Source organism: Rhinoraja longicauda, chromosome 6 (genome assembly GCF_053455715.1).
Source record: "Rhinoraja longicauda isolate Sanriku21f chromosome 6, sRhiLon1.1, whole genome shotgun sequence".
Lineage (NCBI taxonomy): Eukaryota > Metazoa > Chordata > Chondrichthyes > Rajiformes > Arhynchobatidae > Rhinoraja > Rhinoraja longicauda.
The window spans coordinates 40383376-40405109 of NC_135958.1; the positions used below are offsets into that span (position 1 = coordinate 40383376).

The 21734-nt window shown below is 45.7% G+C and overlaps 1 protein-coding gene across 1 annotated transcript in view; it reads right to left on the reverse strand.

The window, feature by feature from the left end:
• The window catches only part of fanca (FA complementation group A), a 119890-nt gene that overhangs the window by 62796 nt on the left and 35360 nt on the right, over positions 1–21734 (reverse strand). Inside the window, exons 12-18 of the mRNA XM_078400856.1 lie at positions 18214–18290; positions 15423–15564; positions 11576–11709; positions 7222–7332; positions 3913–4008; positions 3611–3670; positions 2652–2740 (exon numbers count right to left, since the gene is read on the reverse strand). Of these exons, the coding sequence (XP_078256982.1) occupies positions 2652–2740; positions 3611–3670; positions 3913–4008; positions 7222–7332; positions 11576–11709; positions 15423–15564; positions 18214–18290 (709 nt within the window). The remainder of the gene's footprint in view (positions 1–2651; positions 2741–3610; positions 3671–3912; positions 4009–7221; positions 7333–11575; positions 11710–15422; positions 15565–18213; positions 18291–21734) is intronic.

A 21734-nucleotide genomic window follows, 5' to 3' on the forward strand; every position in this document is an offset into this window, starting at 1 on the left:
TCTTCAGACTGATCTGACTAAAGATCTGATTGTTACAAGAGCACATCAGTGGCTGTGTGTCTGTCACAAGAGATTCACCTCCCAACAAGCAAAGGCCTTCCCACCATCTATAAGTGAGAAACCAGGAGCAAGGAGGAACACAGACTGGATGAGTGTTGCTCTGACTATTCAAGAAACTCAGCAGCCAGGATAAACTCAGCAGCTCACTTGATTGGTACCCCGTCCACCATCCTGAACCCTGATCACCCATTGCCACACCAGTGACGCACGTCAGCTGCACGACAAAGACTCTGCACTCCTTTACCTTTTATACCGCTGGAGGACGAAGAAGGGAAGAGATTGAACTTTCTTTTCGCCTTCCATCACAGTGAGGAATGCGGAGGAGTCACTGTGGTGGATGTTCATGTTAAAATGTATTTTGTGTGTCCAGAACGCACCATGGGAACTACACTCGCCCCCCTGCAGGACCTCTACATAAGGAGGTGCAGATCAAGAGCAAGCAAGATCATGAGGGACCCCTACCACCCCAGCAACGGACGGTTCCAGCTGCTACGGTCAGGTAAACGCCTCCGCTGTCACGCTGTGAAAACGGAGAGGATGAGACGGAGTTTCTTCCCACAGCCCATCAGGACTGTTAACTATTATAACTCTAGGGACTAACTTTTCTTTTCTATATTAATTTTAATTTATATGCTGTAATTGTAACTTTTTTTTGTTGCACAATCCGCAGGCATTGCCACTTTCATTTCACTGCACATCGTGTATGTGTGTGTGACAAATAAACTTGACTTGACTGTAGGGCAAATAAAATTCCTCATATGTTGCAAAACATAGTTGGCTAATAAGGTATCACAAAATGCTGGAGTAACTCAGCGGGTCAGGCAGCATCTTGGAGAGAAGGAATGGGTGACGTTTCGGGTCGAGACCCTTCTTCAGACATAGTTGGCTAATAAAGTATGATTATGATTATGATTCTGAGGTTTTTAAAAATAGGAATTTGATTTTCCTTTCCAGGAGACCACAGAAGCAGTATTGAACAAAAATATGCAGGCACAGGAGACCACAGTCTTGTAGAAGGGTCCCAACCCAAAAAGCCATCTGTCCGTGCGTTTCCTCCACAGATGCTGCCTGACTTGCTTTATTCCCTCAGCAGTACCTTTTTTTTAAAAACTTGTCAGCCAACATGATTTTCTGAAGGAAACATGAGGTACATTTTTCCCACTTGGGGGGGAGCTGCCACATGGTTGGGGACCCAAGACCACATGGTTGGGAACAGACTGGGAGTTGTAGAGAGGAAGGTCTGAATGTTTAGAAACTGAACTCATGTCGACCACTGAAGCCACCAAGAGGCAGCCTATCAAGGGGAAACAGGATAACTGTGGGAACACAAGGAACTACATGCCTATCCATATCCTCCAGAGATGCAGCCAGATTCACCGAGTTATTCCAGCACTGTGTGTTTTATGCAGCATAACACACAAACCAACCTCCCTTCCATTGACTCCATTTATACCTCACGCTGCCTCGGCAAGGCCAGCAGCATAACCAAGGACCAGTCACATTTCCTCTCTCCCACCAGGCAAAATGGATAGAAGTGTGAAAACGCACACCTCCGGATTCAAGGACAGTTTCCTCCCAGCTGTTATCAGGCAACTGAACCATCCCACCACAACCAGAGAGCAGTGCTGCACTGCGATCTACCTCTTTGGTGACTCTCGGACTATCCATGATCAAACTTTGCTGGCTAAACGTTATTCCCTTATCATGTATCTATCTATACACTGTAAATGGCTGCACTGTAATCATGTGTTGTCTTTCCGCTGACTGGTTTTCACTGACAACAAAAGCTTTTCACTGTACCTCGATACACTTGACAATAAACTAAACTGAAACGGAACTGAAACTGAACTGTGGGACTCTGGCGATAATAATATTGGGAATGAGTCTTGGCTGAAGACACTGACTACAGAGTAAAGAAGGGGCATTGGTGGAAAGAAGCACGGGCAAACCGTAAACTGCGGAGAAGTAGTAGGATAATGCGGTCACAGAATGGCCAGCTGTGACTTGGTTTTGAGCCATCTTTTGTATCAAGACAGGGATAGTCATGCAAAAGGTGAGAAGTCAAGCACTTGAGAAAGAAATGGGGGGGGGGGGGTGGGGGAATTGTAAGGAAAGTTCATTGTGACATGATTGGGGAGAGATATTGGACAACAGTAGGTGACAGTCATTAAAAAGATTGTGGCAAGGCACCCGAGGAAAGGGAACAACTTAATTTATCTTTGTAAGCATATGGTGAGCACATGACTCACATTTAAATGATATCTGGACCAGGTGAAGTGGTAGTAATGTGGACAATGCATTTGGAAATTATTTTCTCCATACCCTATTGCAGTCTAGGTGTCATGCTGGACAACCGATCTTTACTTCAAGTAGACCTCGTCACTTGAAAACTAACCAGACCACACCTTGGGTAGACGCAAGATGCTGGAGTAACTCAGCTGCTCAGGCGGCATCTCTGGAGAGAAGGAATGGGTGACGTTTCGGGTCGAGGCCCTTCTTCAGACTGAGTTACTAACTGCTGAGATACTCCAGCATTTTGTGTCTACCTTCGATTTTAACGAGCATCCGCAGTTTTTTTCCCCATACCATACCTTGCCTCCATTACACTGGCTGGGATTTTTCCAGTGTTCTCAAATATTAGAATAGCTTTTTCAACATCTTGCAGGGCTTGACATTGGGGCTACAGAAAAGAGATTTAAACAAAATTAATCAAAGCAAAGCAGAATATTTCCTTTCTGATAGTTAATTGTTATCAAACAAGGCTTTCCCCACATGAGAATTTATTATATGCATGGGATTTGAGAGATGGTGTTGGCTTTGAAAGAACAGTCCAACAGTTAGCAAATCAAGGGCTAGGATTTTTGCCAAAAGGTTCTTCTTTTATAATCCTTAATCAATGTTAAGTGTCAAAGCCGCAGCACTAGAGTTATTGTGGAATAATCCAAAACAAAACCTTAAACTAACTTTGTTATTCACAGGACTGGCTGTGGCTCTCAGCACCCAACCAATAATTGGGAATAGGTGGAATTCTTTGGCACAGAAGGCAGCAGAGGCCAAGTCAGTGGATATTTTTAAGGCAGAGATAGAGAGATTCTTGATTAGTACGGGTGTCAGAGGTTATGTGGAGATGGCAGGAGAATGTGGTTAGGAGGGAGAGATATTTCAGCCATGTGTAGGAAAGAACTGCAGATGCTGGTTTAAATCGAAGGTGGACACAAAATGCTGGAGTAACTCAGCGGGACAGGCAGCATCTCTGGAGAGAAGGAATGGGTGAAGTTTCGGGTCGAGTCTGAAGAAGGGTCTCGACCCGAAACGTCACCCATTCCTTCTCTCCAGAGATGCGGCCTGACCCGCTGAGTTACTCCAGCATTCTGTGTCTACGATAGATCCGCCATGATTGAATGGCGGAGTAGAGTTGATGGGCCGAATGGCCTAATTCTACTCCTATTCCTTATGACCCGATGACCATATAATCTAATACTCGTGCAAGGTAAACAGCCAGTTCTTTGATTTAGTAGTGTTAAATCCGTCTGTCCGTTCCTGTACTGACCTTAGGGGCTTGGTGAGCTGTTGATAGATCCTCATACAGACCCATATCCTCAACTGACACCTGGAAATAGAGATGTGTAGAAACCAGACAGAATTAATCGTTATTTTGCAATGAAATTGTTTTTTTTAAAACATGTTTATTTTTGTAAATCGGCAATTTTGTTATTCGCACGAGCCATAAATTAAAAAGATGAACTGTAAACCACTGTCATTCAGCAGGGTTAGTTTTACTGTGTGGAAGACGACAAAATCTGCTGCTCAATCCTGCCGTGGACTTGACAAGGACGTGACTTCCTCACCAACCTGGAGATCCGCGAGTCGGGTTTTAGCCAGTGACACGTACTCCAGAAGTACAGGCCGATACTTAGATGGCACGTATGGAGGATGCAAAATATGGACCTGTGTGGCAGAGAGACCATCATTAGCGCTGTAACAGAGTGCAGCTGGGGCTGCTTATTGTAAGAATTCCATTGTTCTATCTGGGAACATATGACAATAAAACACTCTTGACTATCTCCCAAAATAATTTTTAATATTTCAAGCAAATAAACAATGTTCATTTTAAATGCGATGTGTTTTCTTGGCGCTTGGTGTTATCCCGTGAAGACTACACAGATAAACGGACAAAGAGCAGGCATTGGTCTGTTTGTTTGGGCGGTCACGGTGGCGCAGCGGTAGAGTTGTGGCCTTACAGCGAATGCAGCGCCGGAGACCCGGGTTCCATCCCGACCACTGGTGCTGCACTGTAAGGAGTTTGTACGTTCTCCCCGTGACCTGCGTGGGTTTTCTCCGAGATCTTCGGTTTCCTCACACACTCCAAAGACGTGCAGGTTTGTAGGTTAATCGGCTTGGTAAATGTAAAAATTGTCCCTAGTGGGTGTAGGATAATGTTAATGCGCGGGGATCGCTGGTCGGCGCGGACCCGGTGGGCTGAAAGAGCCTGTTTCCGCGCTGTATCTCTAAACTAAATTAAAATTGTTTTGGCTCAGTTTTCCAGTTCCTCAGACTTGGTGTGGCTTATTAAGCATGTCCCATAACCTTGGTATTACACTCCAACCAGCACTGGGGCTTCTGACTGCCACGTCACTTGCAGATAAGGGACTGCACGTGCTAGAACCTGGAATAACCGCTGGAGGAACTCAATGGGTCACGCAGCATCAATGGCCGGGGTGGAGCTGATGGGGTGGAATTGTCAATTTTATCCAGACAAAGACCCTGCACGAGGACTGAAAGTGGAGATGGAAGAAGATGGCCAGAGTGAAGCTGAGAGGCAAGATCTCTTGCCTGGGTTCGACGCTCCAACTGCGGCCTGCGGATTGTACCACCGAGGAGCTCGCAGTCTCGGGTAGAGACCGATGTCGGGAAGTTCCAGCCGCTGGAGGTTGGACTAGCCCCGACCCGGGGTCAGATCGCCCGGCGCGGGGGAGCTGAGATTCCCCCCCCCCCAGTGGAAGAGCTTGATCACCCCGATGCGGAGGGCCCAAACGCCGCCGGCTACGGGAGTAAGATCGCCCCGTCAACGGACGCTCAAGACCCCCGACCGCGGGAGAACAAAGAAGGGAAGAGATAGAACTTTTTTTTTCCGCCTTCCATCACAGTGAGGAATGCGGAGGAGTCACTGTGGTGGATGTTCACGTTAAAATGTATTTTGTGTGTCCTGTTGCTTTTTATTGGTACAAACTGTATGGCAAATGACATTCCCCGTATGTTGCAGAACATACTTGGCTAATAAAGTATGATTATGACGATGAAGATATGGGCAGCAGGTGAGTGCTGGACCGAGGAGGGGGGATGGACAATGGGCAGGTGGAGCCGGGTAGGATCGGGGAGAAGAGGAACTGGGAAATCAAGGCAGATGGGTGAAAGTGGATCACAACACAAGGGCAGATGGGACCGTATGACGGGAGGGGGGGTTGGAGAGGGGTGGGCGAGAGGGTGAAAGTACAGGCAGCTGCTGGAGGTTGATCAGTTGGAACACAAAAGGCCACAAGTGATGGAGTGTGACAAGCAAGGAAAATAATAATGGGAATGATTAGAGGAGGTAAAGGGCAGAGAGAACCAGTTGGATGAGGGGGAGGGAGAGACAGCTACCAGGTAAAATGTGTAGGGGGTGGGTGCAGGGGACCAGAATGGGGAGTGGGACAAAATTAATGGATGAGGGTGTGGGGCTTCTGGGAAAGGGGACAAAATGGGAGGTGGATTGGAAGGGGAGAGAGAGGGCAACACACTAGATGAGGGCCACTGGACATTGGAGAAGTTCATACCATAGCTTCATAGACTGCCCAGGTGGAATACAAGGTGTTGGCCCTCTAATTTAACCAGATAAGATGATGAAACAGAGTCTGTGATGAGTTGTAGTTTTAGTTTTTAGATTTAGAGATACAGCACAGAAACAGGCCCTTTTTGGCCCACCGGGTCCGCGCCGCCCAGCGATCCCCGCACATTAACACTATCCCACACCCACTAGGGACAATTTTTACATTTACCAAGCCAATTAACCTACAAACCTGTACGTCTTTGGAGTGTGGGAGGAAACCGAAGATCTCGGAGAAAACCCACGCAGGTCACGGGGAGAACGCACAAACTCCCTACAGACAGCACTTGTAGTCGGGATGGAACCCGGGTCTCGGGCGCTGCATTCGCTGTCAGCCAGCAACTCTACCGCTGCGCCACCGTGCCGCCCTGTAGATCCATATCACATCCATTCTCTCTGTTCTTTCCATTTTCTGTCTCTGCAGCTTAAACCTCACTTTAACCAGCTCTGATGAAGGGACCTTGCCCAAAACTGACTGTGTGTCTGTCCTCTCTGATGCTGCTCGACATCCAGTATTCTCTGCATTATGTTCTGGACTTCTAGCATGTGCAGTTTTAGTTTAGAGATACAGCACTGAAACGGGCCCTTCGGCCTACTGAGTCCACACCGACCAGCGATCCCTCCACACCAACACTATTCTACACAAAGGACAATTTTACATTTATACTACAACCCTGTACGTCTTTGGAGTGCGGGAGGAAACCAAAGATGTCAGAGAAAATCTAAGCGGTCACAGGGAAAACATACAAACTCCGTACAGACAGCATCCGTAGTCGGGATCGAACCCAGGTCTCTGGTGTTGTAAGGCAGCAACTCTACTACTGCGCCACCGCGCCATCCCTTTGTGTAGCACAAAATGTATTGGTGTAGGATAAAGATTGATAAATAAGGGTCTCGACCCGAAACGTCACCCATTCCTTCTCTCCGGGGATGCTGCCTGGCCTGCTGAGTTACTCCAGTATTTTGTGTCTAATTTTAATTGGGTTCCCCTGTAGCTCAAATCCTCAAGGCCTGAAGGTCAGAGACAAGTCAGTGAAGATACTCACTCATGTTTATCAATGACAACAAATGGTTTTCAAGCCAGTCTATTTGCCCTAGCATTACACACTGATGTTTCAATGATCCCGACAGCAAGGAACAAACTCCGTACAGACGGGACCCATAGACGGGATCAAACCCGGGTCTCCGGCGCTGGGAGGCAGCAACTCCACCACTGCGCCACCGTGCCACCATGTAGTGGGATCAATACTGAGCTATCAGACGCCAGCTGCCACCTGAACTTCAATAAACCTTCTTACCTTTAAGTATTGCACGGTTTCAAATGGCACCAGATCCGTCAGGAATTTCAGCAGGAAAATCAGAGCCTTCTTACTGCTACCATGGTAACCACTCGAAGACCCAAAGGAATGCTATTAAAAAAAAAGGGGGAAAAAAATAACCTTACTTTTGGAGATAGTCACAAAAATGCTGGAGTAACTCAGCGGGACAGGCAGCATCTCTGGAGAGATGAACTGGGTGACGTTTCAGGTCGAGACCCTTCTTCATACGTTTGGAGATTATAGCCATTTTATCAGCAGCTGATCCAATTTCTGACAGGAGCAGTGTTATAAAATCCTCAAGTATCTATTTCATTCTGTGGTATTATACTACCATCCTACCACATCCTAACTTTGTCCCGCCCCCCTCCCGTGACATCAGTCTGAAGAAGGGTCTCGACCCGAAACGTCACCCATTCCTTCTCTCCCGAGATGCTGCCTGACCTCCTGAGTGACTCCAGCATTTTGTGTTTACCTTCGATTTGAACCAGCATCTGCAGTTATTTTCCTGCACCACCAAAACCCCTCGGTAGCTAAACCTTCAGCCCATTATATATGAAAAGTGTTTACTCTTGGCAGTTTGCAGAATTGCTTATTCCAATAAATACACAAAATAATTCATTACTTTATTTATGTCGTTTAATTTCAGCGACCTGTGTCCGTGCCAACACACTGCATCTTTGTAAATGTATTTAATTGCTGGTGTGGGTAATGAGCAGCCATGGACGGGTGTTTACTGTTTTGATTCACACAGAGGGTGCTTCAGGCTGCCAGAGCAAGCTGCAGAGGCAAGCAAAATGATGACGTTTAAAAATACAAATGCTGAGAACCACAGCGGTGTTCTGAACACCTGCTCAGAATGAAGAGGAAAGCAAAGAGGAAGAGAGCATGGGAGAACCAGGAGTTTGCCGGAGTGCCTGCTGAAACTCCTCTACACAATATGTGTAAGAAAATAACTGCAGATGCTGGTACAAATCGAAGGTATTTATTCACAAAATGCTGGAGTAACTCAGCGGGTCAGGCAACATCTCGGGAGAGAAGGAATGGGCAACGTTTCAGGTCTAGACCCTTCCTCAGACTGTTGTCAGGGGGGCGGGGCAAAGGAAGGATATAGGTGGAGACAGGAAGATAGAGGGAAAACTGGGAAGGGGAGGGGAAGAGAGGGACAGAGGAACTATCTAAAGTTGGAGAAGTCAATGTTCATACCACTGGGCTGCAAGCTGCCCAAGCGAAATATGAGGTGCTGTTCCTCCAATTTCCGCTGGGCCTCACTATGGCACTGGAGGAGGTCTATGACAGAAAGGTCAGACTGGGAGTGGGAGGGGGAGTTGAAGTGCTCAGCCACCGGGAGATCAGGTTGGTTAAGGCGGACTGAGCGAAGGTGTTGAACGAAACGATTGCCGAGCCTGCGTTTGTTTTCGCCGATGTAAATAAGTTGACATCTAGAGCAGCGGATGCAATAGATGAGGTTGGAGGAGGTGCAGGTGAGCCTCTATCTCACCTGGAAAGACTAATGCACAATAGTAATAACACCGCTACCCAATATGCAATGTCATCGTTTTATGGTATCAGTTAGCACCCGAGTCATCGAGGTCAGTTACATCGTTCGCGCTCACGAGAGCAGGGTGGAAACCACTGCTTGCGGCAGATCAGCAAGGCATCTCACCTGGCAAAGGTAGACACACAATGCTTCAGTAACTCAGGGGGACAGGCAGCATCTCTGGAGAGAAGGAATGGGTGACATTTCAGGTCGAAACCCTTCTTCAGCCCCGAGAAAGGGTCTTGATCCGAAGAAGGTTCTCGACCCAAAACGTCACCCACTCCTTCTCTCCCGAGATGCCGCCTGACCCGCTGAGTTACTTCAGCATTTTGTGTCTACCTTCGATTTAAACCAGCATCAGCAGTTTTCTTCCTACACATTTAATCAGCACTTGTAAGAAAATAACTGCAGATGCTGGTACAAATCGAATGTATTTATTTCACAAAATACTGGAGTAACTCAGCAGGTCAGGCAGCATCTCAGGAGAGAAGGAATGGGTGACGTTTCGGGTTGAGACCCTTCTTCAGACTGAATCAGCACGTGATGGGGCAAATGGCTTAATTCTGCTCCTGGAACTTATAAAGTACTGATAGAACGGTAGGACCGGATAACTCTGGATAACTCTACCTGGACCTACCTTATCTCTCGGTTGCCAAACACTAATTCCCCTTCCCATTCCCACACTAACCTTCCTGGGCCTCCTCCATTGTCAGAGTGAGGCCAAGGGCAAATTGGAGAAACAGCATCTCATTTTTTTTTCCCTGGGCAACTTACAACCAGTGGTATGAATATTGATTTCTCTAACTTCAGGTAACCCTTGTATTTCCTCTCTCTTCACCCCACCCCCACCCAAGTCGTACCAGCTTCAAAGGCATCTTGTTGAGTCCCATTGTCTGTAACTCTTTTTCACCAATGCCACAGCTAACAATGGCCTGTTTCCTTTATCATCATTACTTTTTTGCATATCTTTCATTCATTAGTTCTATATCTCTCTCCATCACCGTCTGTATCTCTCGTTTCCCTTTCCCCAAACTCTCAGACTGAAGAAGGGTCTCGACCCGAATCATCACCTATTCTTTTTCTGCAGAGATGCTGCCTGTCTGAGTCACTCCAGCTTTTTGTGATTATCTTTGGTTTAAACCAGCATCTGCAGTTCCATTCGACATAACCATTTTTCAACTGGCTTCCTCCTGTGTACTATGATTCTATTATTGGCTTGGAGGCAAGAAGAGCATACTTTTCATTTAAAACAAAAACACATTCCAAGGTTGTTTATTGTTTAGTTTTTTAAGTTTAGTTTATTGTCACGTGTACCGAGGTAGAAACATAGAAATACAGGAGTAGGCTATTCGGCCCTTCGAGTCATTTCAATAAGGAGTTTGTACGTTCTCCCCGTGACCTGCGTGGGTTTTCTCCGAGATCTTCGGTTTCCTCCCACACTCCAAAGACGTACAGGTTTGTAGGTTAATTGGCTGGGTAAATGTAAAAATTGTCCCCAGTGGGTGTAGGATAGTGTTAATGTGCGGGGATCACTGGGCGGCACGGACTTGGTGGGCCGAAAAGGCCTGTTTCCGGCTGTATATATATATATGATATGATATGATATATGATCATGGCTGATCATCCAAAATCAGTTCCCCATTCCTGCTTTCTCCCCATATCCCCTGATTCCGTTAGCCCAAAGAGCTATATCTAACACTCTTGAAAACATCCAGTGAATTGGCCTCCACTGCCTTCTGTGGGAGAGAATTCCAGAGATACAGTGAAAAGCTTTTATTGTTGCGGCTATCCAGTCAGGGAGACTAGAGGGCCACTCTTAGTCACGTGTGTGACCAAAAATATGAAAAATTGTGGAATACATCTCTTCTAATTCTGAAAGCATTACATGTATATTGTTTTGTACTGTATATATGACTTATATATGTCGAAGTTCATCAAGTGAAATTTTTATATGATATGCTGACAATGTTTGTTTAGGGTCAGAGGTCAAATATGACTGGTCACGTGTGTGACCTCACACGGATGCATTTTTTTCATAACTCAGTTTTAATCTTACAAACCCTGTGATTTTTTTAAAGAGCACTGGTGGGTATGGCAAAGCAGTGCCTTTACCAACTTAGACAGCTGAGGAAATTCAGAGTGTCTCTGAGGATCCTTCATTGCTTCTACTCTGGGGCTGTAGAGAGCATCCTGTCTGGCAACATCACAGTCTGGTTTGGGAACAGCTCTGCCCAGGACAGGATGGCCCTGCAGAGAGTAGTGCGTTCGGCCGAAGGCACCATGGGAACTACACTCATCCCCCTGCAGGACCTATTACATCAGGAGGTGCAGATCGAGAGCAAGCAAGATTATGAGGGACCCCTGCCACCCCAGCAACGGACTGTTCCAACTGCTACGGTCAGGCAAGCGCCTCCGCTGTCACGCTGTGAAAACGGAGAGGATGAGATGGAGTTTCTTCCCACAGGCCATCAGGACTGTTAACTATTATAACTCCAGGGACTAAATTTTGTCTTCTCTGTATTAACTTTAATTTATATGCTGTACCTGTAATTCTTTTTTTGCACAATCCGCAGGCATCGCCACTTTCATTTCACTGCACATCGTGTATGTGTACGTGACAAATAAACTTGACTTGACGTCTGGTCACGTGTGTGACATTTTGGTTTAACTTTCCAAGGAATGGCCCTATACATGATTACAATCCAGCCATCCACAGATTACAGATACAGGATAAACAGAGGGACATTTAGTGCAAGATAATGTCCAGACATGCTTTGTCCAAACACCCAGGCTTACCTTGAACCATTCCGAATAGCTGATGAAAACTGCCGGTCCCTCCACGGCAGCTTGCCGGGCAAGCAGGAACGCAGTGATTATACTCTCCAACTCGTAGTTTGCAAAGGAATTTGTCAGTAGATTGGCCAGTAGCTCTGGGGGAAAAAGATGAAAAAAAAAAATTAGTTTCCCACTAAAAATGTGGCCTGATTGAGTAAGATGAAGATACTGGTTTATACGCTGCTGAAAAAAACACTGAACCGTTCAGATGTCACGGACTCAGGATTTCTCCAGCAATTCCAGGTTTAGTCGAGTTTAGAGATACAGCGCGGAAACAGGCCCTTTCGGCAAACCTGGTCCGCGCCGACCAGCGATCCCCGCACATTAACACCATCCTACACCCACCAGGGACAATTTTTACATTTACCAAGCCAATTAACCTACAAACATGTACGTCTTTGGAGTGTGGGAGGAAACCGAAGATCTCGGAGAAAACCCACGCAGGTCACGGGGAGAACGTACAAACTCCGTACGGACAGCACCCGGAGTCGGGATCGAACCCGGGTCTCCGGCGCTGCATTCACTGTAAGGCGCAGCGGTAGAGTTGCTGCCTAACAGCGAATGCAGCACCGGAAACTCAGGTTCGATCCTGACTACGGGCGCCGTCTGTACGGAGTTTGTACGTTCTCCCCGTGACCTGCGTGGGTTTTCTCCGAGATCTTCGGTTTCCTCCCACACTCCAAAGACGTACAGGTATGTAGGTTAATTGACTGGGTAATATGTATTAAAAAAATTGTCCCTAGTGTGTGTAGGATAGTGTTAATGTGCGGGGATCGCTTGGCGGCACGGACTCGGTGGGCCGAAGGGCCTGTTTCCGTGCTGTATCTCTAAATCTAAAAATCTAAAAACTCTACCACTGCACCACCGTGCCGCACTGCTATACAAAGACTCAACTACGACTTCAAAACTACAAATTCATCACTCACAATATATCAGGCCAGCCTCTACACTAAGTGCTGGCCACAGAACTCACACATAATGTTTCAAAACTATTATTTACTCTCTCCATTTTAGTTTAGTTTATGGTCACGTGTACGTGTGCAGTGAACAGCTTTTTCTTGCGTTAGCAGAAAAACAATACGTGGTTACAAATGATCCATTTACAGTGTGTAGATACATGATAAGGGAATAACATTTAGTGCAAGGGAAAGCTAGCAAAGTCCGATCAAGGATAGTTCAAGGGTCACCAAAGAGGTAGATCATAGTTCCTCCATAGAGGTAAATGAAGAAAGGAATGCAAAGAAATAGAACTGAGTTTAGGAGTTTAATTCAATGGCATAAAGTGATGCGCAAACATTTGATATTTGTGAGCTACTTTAGTACATACAATGTGAATAAATTAGTACATACAATGGATCATTGCAGCCAGATTCAAATTTTAAGCCAATGCATTAATTTGCAAAAACCTCCAGCTGTTTGTTGAAACAAATTTTGGTGCTTAGATTTAAGATTTTTCATCAATAGTGCACAGCAATTTGAACTGCCCCTTCCAAACCTCGGGCAGCACGGTGGCGCAGCGGTAGAGTTGCTGCCTTACAGTGAATGCAGCACCGGAGACCCGGATTCGATCCCGACTACGGGTGCTGTCTGTACGGAGTATGTTCGTTCTCCCCGTGACCTGCGTGGGTTTTCTCCGAGATCTTCGGTTAATTATACACTCCAAAGACGTATAGGTTTGTAGGTTAATTGGCTTGGTAAATGTAAAAATTGTCCCTAGTGGGTATAGGATAGTGTTAATGTGTGGGGATCGCTAGTCGGCGCGGACCCGGTGGGCCGAAAGGGCCTGTTTCCGGGCTGTATCTCTAAACTAAACTAAACAAACCGACAGATCAACAAAATTAAAAAGGACAAACAAGTCCGCCATCAGGGACAGTTTCTTCCCACCTGCTATCAGACAACTGAACCATCCTACCACAAACCAGAGGTGTCCTGAACTACTATCTACCTCTTTGGAGACCCTCGGACTATCTTTGATCGGATTTTACTGGCTTTATCTTGCACTAAACGTGATTCACGTTATTCACCATCATCATGTATCTGTACACTGTGAATGATTCGATTGTAATCATGTATTGTCTTTCCGCTGACTAGTTAGCGCACAACAAAAGCTTGTCACTGTACCTCGGTGCACGTGACAACAAACTCAACTGAAGCATTTGGTTGACTCCAAAATGGCTTCATAAAGTCCCAGAGACAAGCTTTTATTCTGTTAATTCTTGGTTATAAGCTGACATCCTTTGTTTCAAACACCAAGGGTAGATCAATAAATGGCAAAAGAACAAAACAGGATGCAGATGTATGACTCTTGATTACAGCCAAATCGATAAAGCCTTATAATTTTCTGAAACAAAATAGAGTTCTGATACTCCACAGCAGGGTAATCGTGTCTAATATGTTGGGCACCCAAATCCAGGGAAATAAAATAAATGGTTCCGAGCACATCAATTGGCATGGTTTTCAACATTTGTGTATTATCTTAACAATTGAAGGAAAGTTTGCATGGATAGTTCTCTCCACTGTTTTAGGCAGTTTAGTCTTCTTTCAGTTTAATTAACACAAATTAACGTGCATGCTCTGGCAGAAAGCGGGTGTTACCGGATGAAGAGGAATCCACAGTATTTTAAGCAAAGCTGCAACAGAAAATATTTTCACTAATTTATTATATACCATCCCAAGAGATCAGCTAATTGTCCATTAAATCCTCGGCAGTTGTAATCCCAATTCCCCGTTCACTGGATGCTAAGTTTACTATTGCACCTGCTTCCTTTGCTTTTTTAAAGAGCGTGTTACATTATGACTGTGAACAAAAACCACCAGAAATGCACCGTTTAATTCACTGCCGTTCCTCGTGTTCCCTCTCCACAGCCGCTGCCTGACCGACTGCATTTACAGCAATCTGTTTTTCAATTTCAGATTTCCACCACTTGCAGCTTCTGTTTGCTTGTCAACCATCAAAAAACATTTAAATTATTTTATGCTCTTGGAGAGGGTACTATAATCTCTTAGCCTGTTTCAAGAAACAGATCTGATGAATTTACATCTATTTTGTTTAAAATCACATTCATTTTAAATGAGTTTAGTTTAGTTTAGAGAGACAGCACGGAAACAGGCCCTTTGGCACACCGAGTCCGCGCCGACCAGCGATCCCCACATATTAACACTAACCTGCGCACACTTGGGGCAATTTTTACGTTTACCAAGCCAATTTACCTACATATCTGTAAGCCTTTGGTGTGGGAGGAAACCGAAGATCTCGGAGAAAACCCACGCGGTCACGGGGAGAACGTACAAACAGACAGCGCCCGTAGTCGGGATCGAACCCAGGTCTCCGGCGCTTCAGGCACTGTCGGGCAGCAACTCTACCGCTGCGCCACCGTGCCGCCCAATAATTATTGCCAGTCACTGATTATCCTTAGGCTGAATGATTTTTAGGCCATTTCAAAGGGATTTACAAGTCAACCACACTAGCGGGTCTGGACTTGCATGAGACAAACGAAGTAAGGATTACAGATTTTCTCCCCTGAAGAATATCAGTGAACCAGATTGTTGTGGTCATCATTATTATAACATCACTGCTCGTTTTCCTTTCCCCTGACTTTCAGTCTGAAGGAGGTTCTCGACCCGAAACATCACCTATTCCTTTTCTCCAGACGGCCTGTCCCGCTGAGTTACTCCAGCATTTTGTGTCTATCTTTGGTGTCTATCTTTGGTGTAAACCAGCATCTGCAGTTCCTTCCTACACACGATCGGGGCACAGTGTTATATAAAATCCCTTTGTGCGACCACCTTACCAAAGTCATTTTCATACCTTTCAATAGCTGTTGGGTCGGTGGTTGGCAGACCAACAATGTCGAAGCACAGGATAGTACGTTCTGCCAATTCACCTCATGGGTCTCCAGAACTTGCCGAAGATGAACAATCAACTCCTCTGCGCTGAACAGCACAAAGATCTACACAGAGAAAGTGACAAATAAACACACTAAATTCACACCAGATCAAACGGTCACGCAACATTTCAATATTGGAACAGTTCTGCCTACTAAAATGGGGCCATGACATACTACGGTTTTTAGGGTCGAGTGGTCTATCTTGTTCTGCTCTATTATCTTTGGCCAGCAGCATCTTCAAGGACCCTAGTGAGACCGCACCTGGAGTACTGTGTGCAGTTTTGGTCTCCAAATTTGAGGAAGGATATTCTTGCTATTGAGGGTTTACTAGGTTAATTCCCGGAATGGCGGGACTGTCATATGTTGAAAGACTGGAGCGACTAGGTTTGTATACACTGGAATTTAGAAGGATGAGAGGGGATCTTATCGAAACGTATAAGATTATTAAGGGGTTGGACACATTAGAGGCAGGAAACATGTTCCCAATGTTAGGGGAGTCCAGAACAAGGGGCCACAGTTTAAGAATAAGGGGTAGGCCATTTAGAACGGAGATGAGGAAAAACTTTTTCAGTCAGAGAGTTGTGAATCTGTGGAATTCTCTGCCTCAGAAGGCAGTAGAGGCCAATTCTCTGAATGCATTCAAGAGAGAGCTCTTAAGGATGAGTGGAGTCAGGGGGTATGGGGAGAAGGCAGGAACGGGGTACTGATTGTGGATGATCAGCCATGATCACATTGAATGGCAGTGCTGGCTCGAAGGGCCGAATGGCCTCCTCCTGCACCTATTGTCTATTGACCAGTCTCATTCTGGCCACACCCTCTTCTTCCCTCTCCCATCAGGCAAGAGGTACAGAAGTTTGAAAACACATTCTTTCGGATGTTGGGACAGTTCCTTCCCAGCTGTTATCAGGCAACTGATCTGTCCTCCTACCAGTTAGAGTGCGGTCTGAACTCCCAACTACCTCATCGCAAACCTTTGAACTATCTTTAATTGGACTTTGTCACGCACCAAACATTGTACCCTGTATCCGTACACTGTGGACAGCTCGATTGTAATCATGTCTAGTCTTCTCTTGACTGGAAAGCAAACAACAAAAACATTTTCACGTGACAATAATAAACTAAACGAAATTAATCCAAGTGTGGACACAAGGAACAGCAGACGCTGGAGCCTTGAGTAAAAAACAAAGTGCTGGAGGAATTCAGACAGCATCTCAGAGGACATGGACAGGCGACATTCCGGGTCAGGACTTTTCCTCAGACTGATTCCAGCAGAAGGGAGAAAGTTGGCAGACAGGTGGGGACGGGACGAAGCAAGGCCAGAGATAGGTGGATCTAAGTGTAACGTTCCCAATTGTTCCTGTAGCACGGCAACCAGAACTCCACATTGCACTCCAAATGTGCCTGACCATTATCTGTAAAGCTGCAATATGACTGCCGGTGTTTTATGCTCAACACTCTGACTTACGAAGGCAAATATGCCATTCATCTTCTTCACTATCCGACTTGAGTTGCCACTTTCAGGGAGCTGTGGACTTGCACCTCAAGATCCATTCATACAACCACGCTCCCAAGTGCCCTGCAGTTCACTGCACAGCTCCGAACCCTACTCCAAGCTCGCCTCTTGGGTCCACTGCATAAGCCTAATCCATGTTTCCTCAGTTTTCACCTCAGCATGGGTTATGGAGCCAATCCCCCTCTTCTCACACCAAGATCCAAACTCACCGTGAGACTTACTCCTTTAACATCGAGGAGCTCACAGTCTCGGGTGGAGACCGAGGTTGGGAAGCTCCAAAGCCGCACGAGGTTCGACTAGCCCCGACCCGGGGTCCGATCGCCCGGCGGGGGGGAGCTGAGATCCCACCCCCCACAATGCAGGGGCTTGATCGCCCTGATGAGGAAGGCCCACCGCCGGCTACGGGAGTCAAGAGCGTCCCGTCAACGGAAGGTTAGAGGCCCCCGACCGCTGGAGGACAAAGAAGGGAAGAGATTGAACTTTGTTCAATGCCTTCCATCACAGTGAGGAATGTGGAGGAGTCACTGTGGTGGATGTTCATGTTAAAATGTATTTTGTGTGCTCTGTTGCTTTTTACTGGTATGACTGTACGGCAAATGAAATTCCTCGTATGTTGCAAAACATACTTGGCTAATAAAGTATGATTATGATAAACCACAGGTTCCCACCTTTTGAATACAGCACCACTGCAATGGTGCCTTAACCCACTATTCAAGTCGGCTATAAGGATTTCGCAGAGATAATATATGGATTTGCTAATACTACCTACCCACCCACCAGCCCAAATCCAGCCTCAGGACGAGCCGCACATCTTCATTCCCAGATACTTCAGGGTGAAATCTGCAGCAGGAGACTACACAAGATAAATCTGATAAGATAAAGCTCAGTCTGAAGAAGGGTCTCGACCCGAAACGTCACCCATTCCTTCTCTCCTGAGATGCTGCCTGACCTGCTGAGTTACTCCAGCATTTTGTGAATAAATACCTTCGATTTGTACCAGCATCTGCAGCTATTTTCTTACACAAGATAAATGGTTATTTTCAATCTGCTGCAGATCACATCCAGCGCATTTTATAGGTTGCCTCGATTTGCTGGACCACGCCATCAATATTTTTTAAATTAAATTAAATATTAGTTATTCTATTTGAAAGAATTTCAGTTTCTCAGAAATACAACTATATTTGTTAATAATCAATTACCTTCCTGTACAAGGTTGTTAAAAGGGTCTTTGTTTTTGCAAAGCACCACTCTCCCTGCATGCGAATAGCATCCGACGCTAAAAAAGAAAGAATATATAACGGTAAAGTTCACGTCAGAGTTTCTTCAGACTGATTAGTTATTTAGAACCAATTCCTTCAGTATTCCCAGCAATGAAACGTGGAAAAAAAGTAGATTGTCTCTGAATCCACCCGAGAAGCAGTGAAGTGATACTTCCAACTAGTTTAGACTTTAGAGATACAGCGCGTAAACAGGCTCTTCGGCCCACCAAGTCCGCGTCGACAGGCAATCAACCCATACTCTAACACTCCTACACACCAGGGACATTTACAATTTTACTGAAGCCAATTAACCTACAAAATCTGTATGTCTTTGGAGTGTGGGAGGAAACCAGAGCACCCGGTGAAAACCCACGCAGTCACAGAAAGAACATACAAACTCCATACAGACTGCACCCACCCATAGTCAGGATCGAACCTGGATCTCTGGTGCTGTAAGGCAGCAGCTCTACTGCTATGTCGCGGTGCCTCAAAATGCTGGAGTAACTCAGTGGGACAGGCAGCATCTCTGGAGAGAAGGAATGGGTGATGTTTCGGGACGAGACCATTCTTCAGATTGTCACTGTGCCACACAGTTTTGCAATGATCGGCCATTTGACCCAAGATTGAGAACCAGGGGATCATGCATTCACTTTCATATATTGTGAGCAACAAAATGCATCGAACTATTCACCCATCAGGGATCACTGCAAGAGTGAGCAAGTGTGGATAACCCTTTTTTGGAACAGCCAAAATCAGTCTCACTGTGACAAAAACCTCAGCAAAGACTGAGCCTGGAAGGATTATCATCCACAGGTCAATATCACAATGCCAACTCCTGTTTGCCACGTGTTTACCAAGATCTAATCAGCAATGATTTAATCAGATAAATTGTAATGGTGATTATTTTCTCTCAACTTAGGGGCAGCACGGTGGCACAGCAGTAGAGTTGCTGCCTTACAGCGAATGCAGCGCCAGAGACTCGGGTTCGATCCCGACTACGGGTGCTGTCTGTACGGAGTTTGTACGTTCTCCCCGTGACCTGCGTGGGTTTTCTCCGAGATCTTCGGTTTCCTCCCACACTCCAAAGACGCACAGGTTTGTAGGTTAATTGGCTTGGTGTAAATGTAAAAATTGTCCCTGGTGGGTATTGGATAGTGTTAATGTGTAGGGATTGCTGGTCAGCACGGAACCAGTGTGCTGAAAGGGCCTGTTTCTTCCTAACCCTAATGTATCTCTAAACTAAATTAAGTTGGATTGCTCCCAAAATTCAAGAACAAGTACTGAAAATCCAAACACATGCAGCTGTCACAGAAATGCCACAGAGATGCCAATGAGCAAATGCTGTTTAAATAAAAACATTAAATTCCCAGCCCAATTGCCCCTATTGGCATCGATGTGAAGTTCTACCAGTTGAATGAGATTACAAAGTTACATGGTGACACAGAAGAATAACCAACATGAATTTTGAATTAGTACGGGTGTCAGAAGGCAGGAGAATGGGGTTAGGAGGGAGAGATAGATCACCCATGGCTAATGGAGTAATTTGATGGGCCAAATGGCCTAATTCTGCTCCTATCACTTATGAGTTCTATGTTATCTCACTTTCACATCCACTCCCTTCACACCAGGGACAACTCGCACAGGCCAATTAACCTATAAATCCAAACATCTTTGGAACGCGGGAGGAAACCGGAGCACCCGGAGAAAACGCAGGTGGTCTCAATGAGAACGTGCAAACTCCACACAGACAGCACCCGAGGTTAGAGTCAAACTCAGTGCCTTGGCGTTGTGAGGTACGAGCTATACATGCTGTGCCACCCAATGATGGCAGAAATAGTATTAATGAATTGTTGATGCAAAGTGAAAACTGAGGGCACTAATACCGGTCTACACAGGCAAATATAGAAGCTCTCCCCCGACCCGGAATTTCACTAATAAATTCAGTTCTCTGCAAATCCATGACTTACTCATTACTCACACATTAACCGTACGCCCACTTTCAACATTTGCTTATAGGAGTGGAAAAATGTTAAAGCACCTAAATATGTTGCAATTCCATGGCAATATTAAGTGGAGGCGTTTCTGGACCACAGGTTCCAGCCACACCAAAAGGACCTACTCCAGCAAAACAGTGATTTCATGACTTTGCCAATAAAATTGGACAATTTCTACAGTCGGTCATCCTTGGTCCCAATGGGTTAACTAAGACAAGAATGTTTTCAAGTGCCTAGAGTTTGCAGGAGATTGTCTTTGCATATAAAATATTTCAATTTTAAAAAGATGTTAGTTTTTTCCTCCTTTGTTTTTTCTTAGTGACTATTCAATAGCAGTGGAAAACCTGACGACTTCAACAGATAACAAAACTGGGCAACTTGTTTGGCCTTGTGCTTTGCCAGGATTTGCTCAGCAGTTTTATGAGCAGAGTTTATTCACAGCTCGTCATACAGCATGGAAACAGGCCCTTTGGCCCAACTTCCCCATTCTGACCAAGATGCCCCATCTGCACTGGCCCCATCGCCCCACATTTAGCCCATATCACTCTACAATTAACCTACAAACCTGTACGTCTTTGGAGTGTGGGAGGAAACCGAAGATCTCGGAGAAAACCCAAGCAGGTCACGGGGAGAACGTACAAACTCCATACAGTACAGCACCCATAGTCAGGATCGAACCCGAGTCTCCGGCGCTGCATCCGCTGTAAGGCAGCAACTCTACCGCTGCGCCACCGTGCCGCCCAGCAAAGGATGCAGCAGGATACAGGTCAGTTATGGATATGGACAGAAAAATGACGGAGGGCGTTTAATCTGAGCAAGTGCACGGTGCTGCAATTTGGGAGGCAGTTGATAGCAAGACCCTAAGCAGCATTGATGTACAGATCTTGGGGTCCAAGTTGAAATCTCCCTGAAAGAAGCAGCACAAATAGAGAAAGATGTAGTGGTTTGGTTTCCTTTGTCGGTCAGGGTATTGGGTATCAGAGTTCGGAAGTCAGCAACTTTACAAAACTTTGGTTAGGCCACATTTGGAGCAGTGTGTCGGCCCATGACAGAAAGGATGTGGAGGCTTTGGAGAAGGTGCAGAACAGGGTGCTGCCTGGATTAGATGGTATTTGCTATAAGGAGTGGTGGAACATATTTGAATCGTTTACTCTGAAGCTGAGGAGAGACCGGATAGATGTGTACAAAATTATAAAAAGGCATCAGTCTGAAGAAGGTCTCAACCCGAAACGTCGCCCATTCCTTCTCTCCTGAGATGCTGCCTGACCTGTTGAGTTACTCCAGCATTTTGTGAATAAATACCTTCGATTTGTACCAGCATCTGCAGTTATTTTCTTACACTTTTCTTACACATAAAATAGGCATTAAGCACTCAGAATTTTTTCTCGGGGTAAAAAATGTCAAAGACAAGTAGGCATAACTTTAAGATCGGAGGGGAAAACTTTAAAAGATGTGGGAGCAAATTTT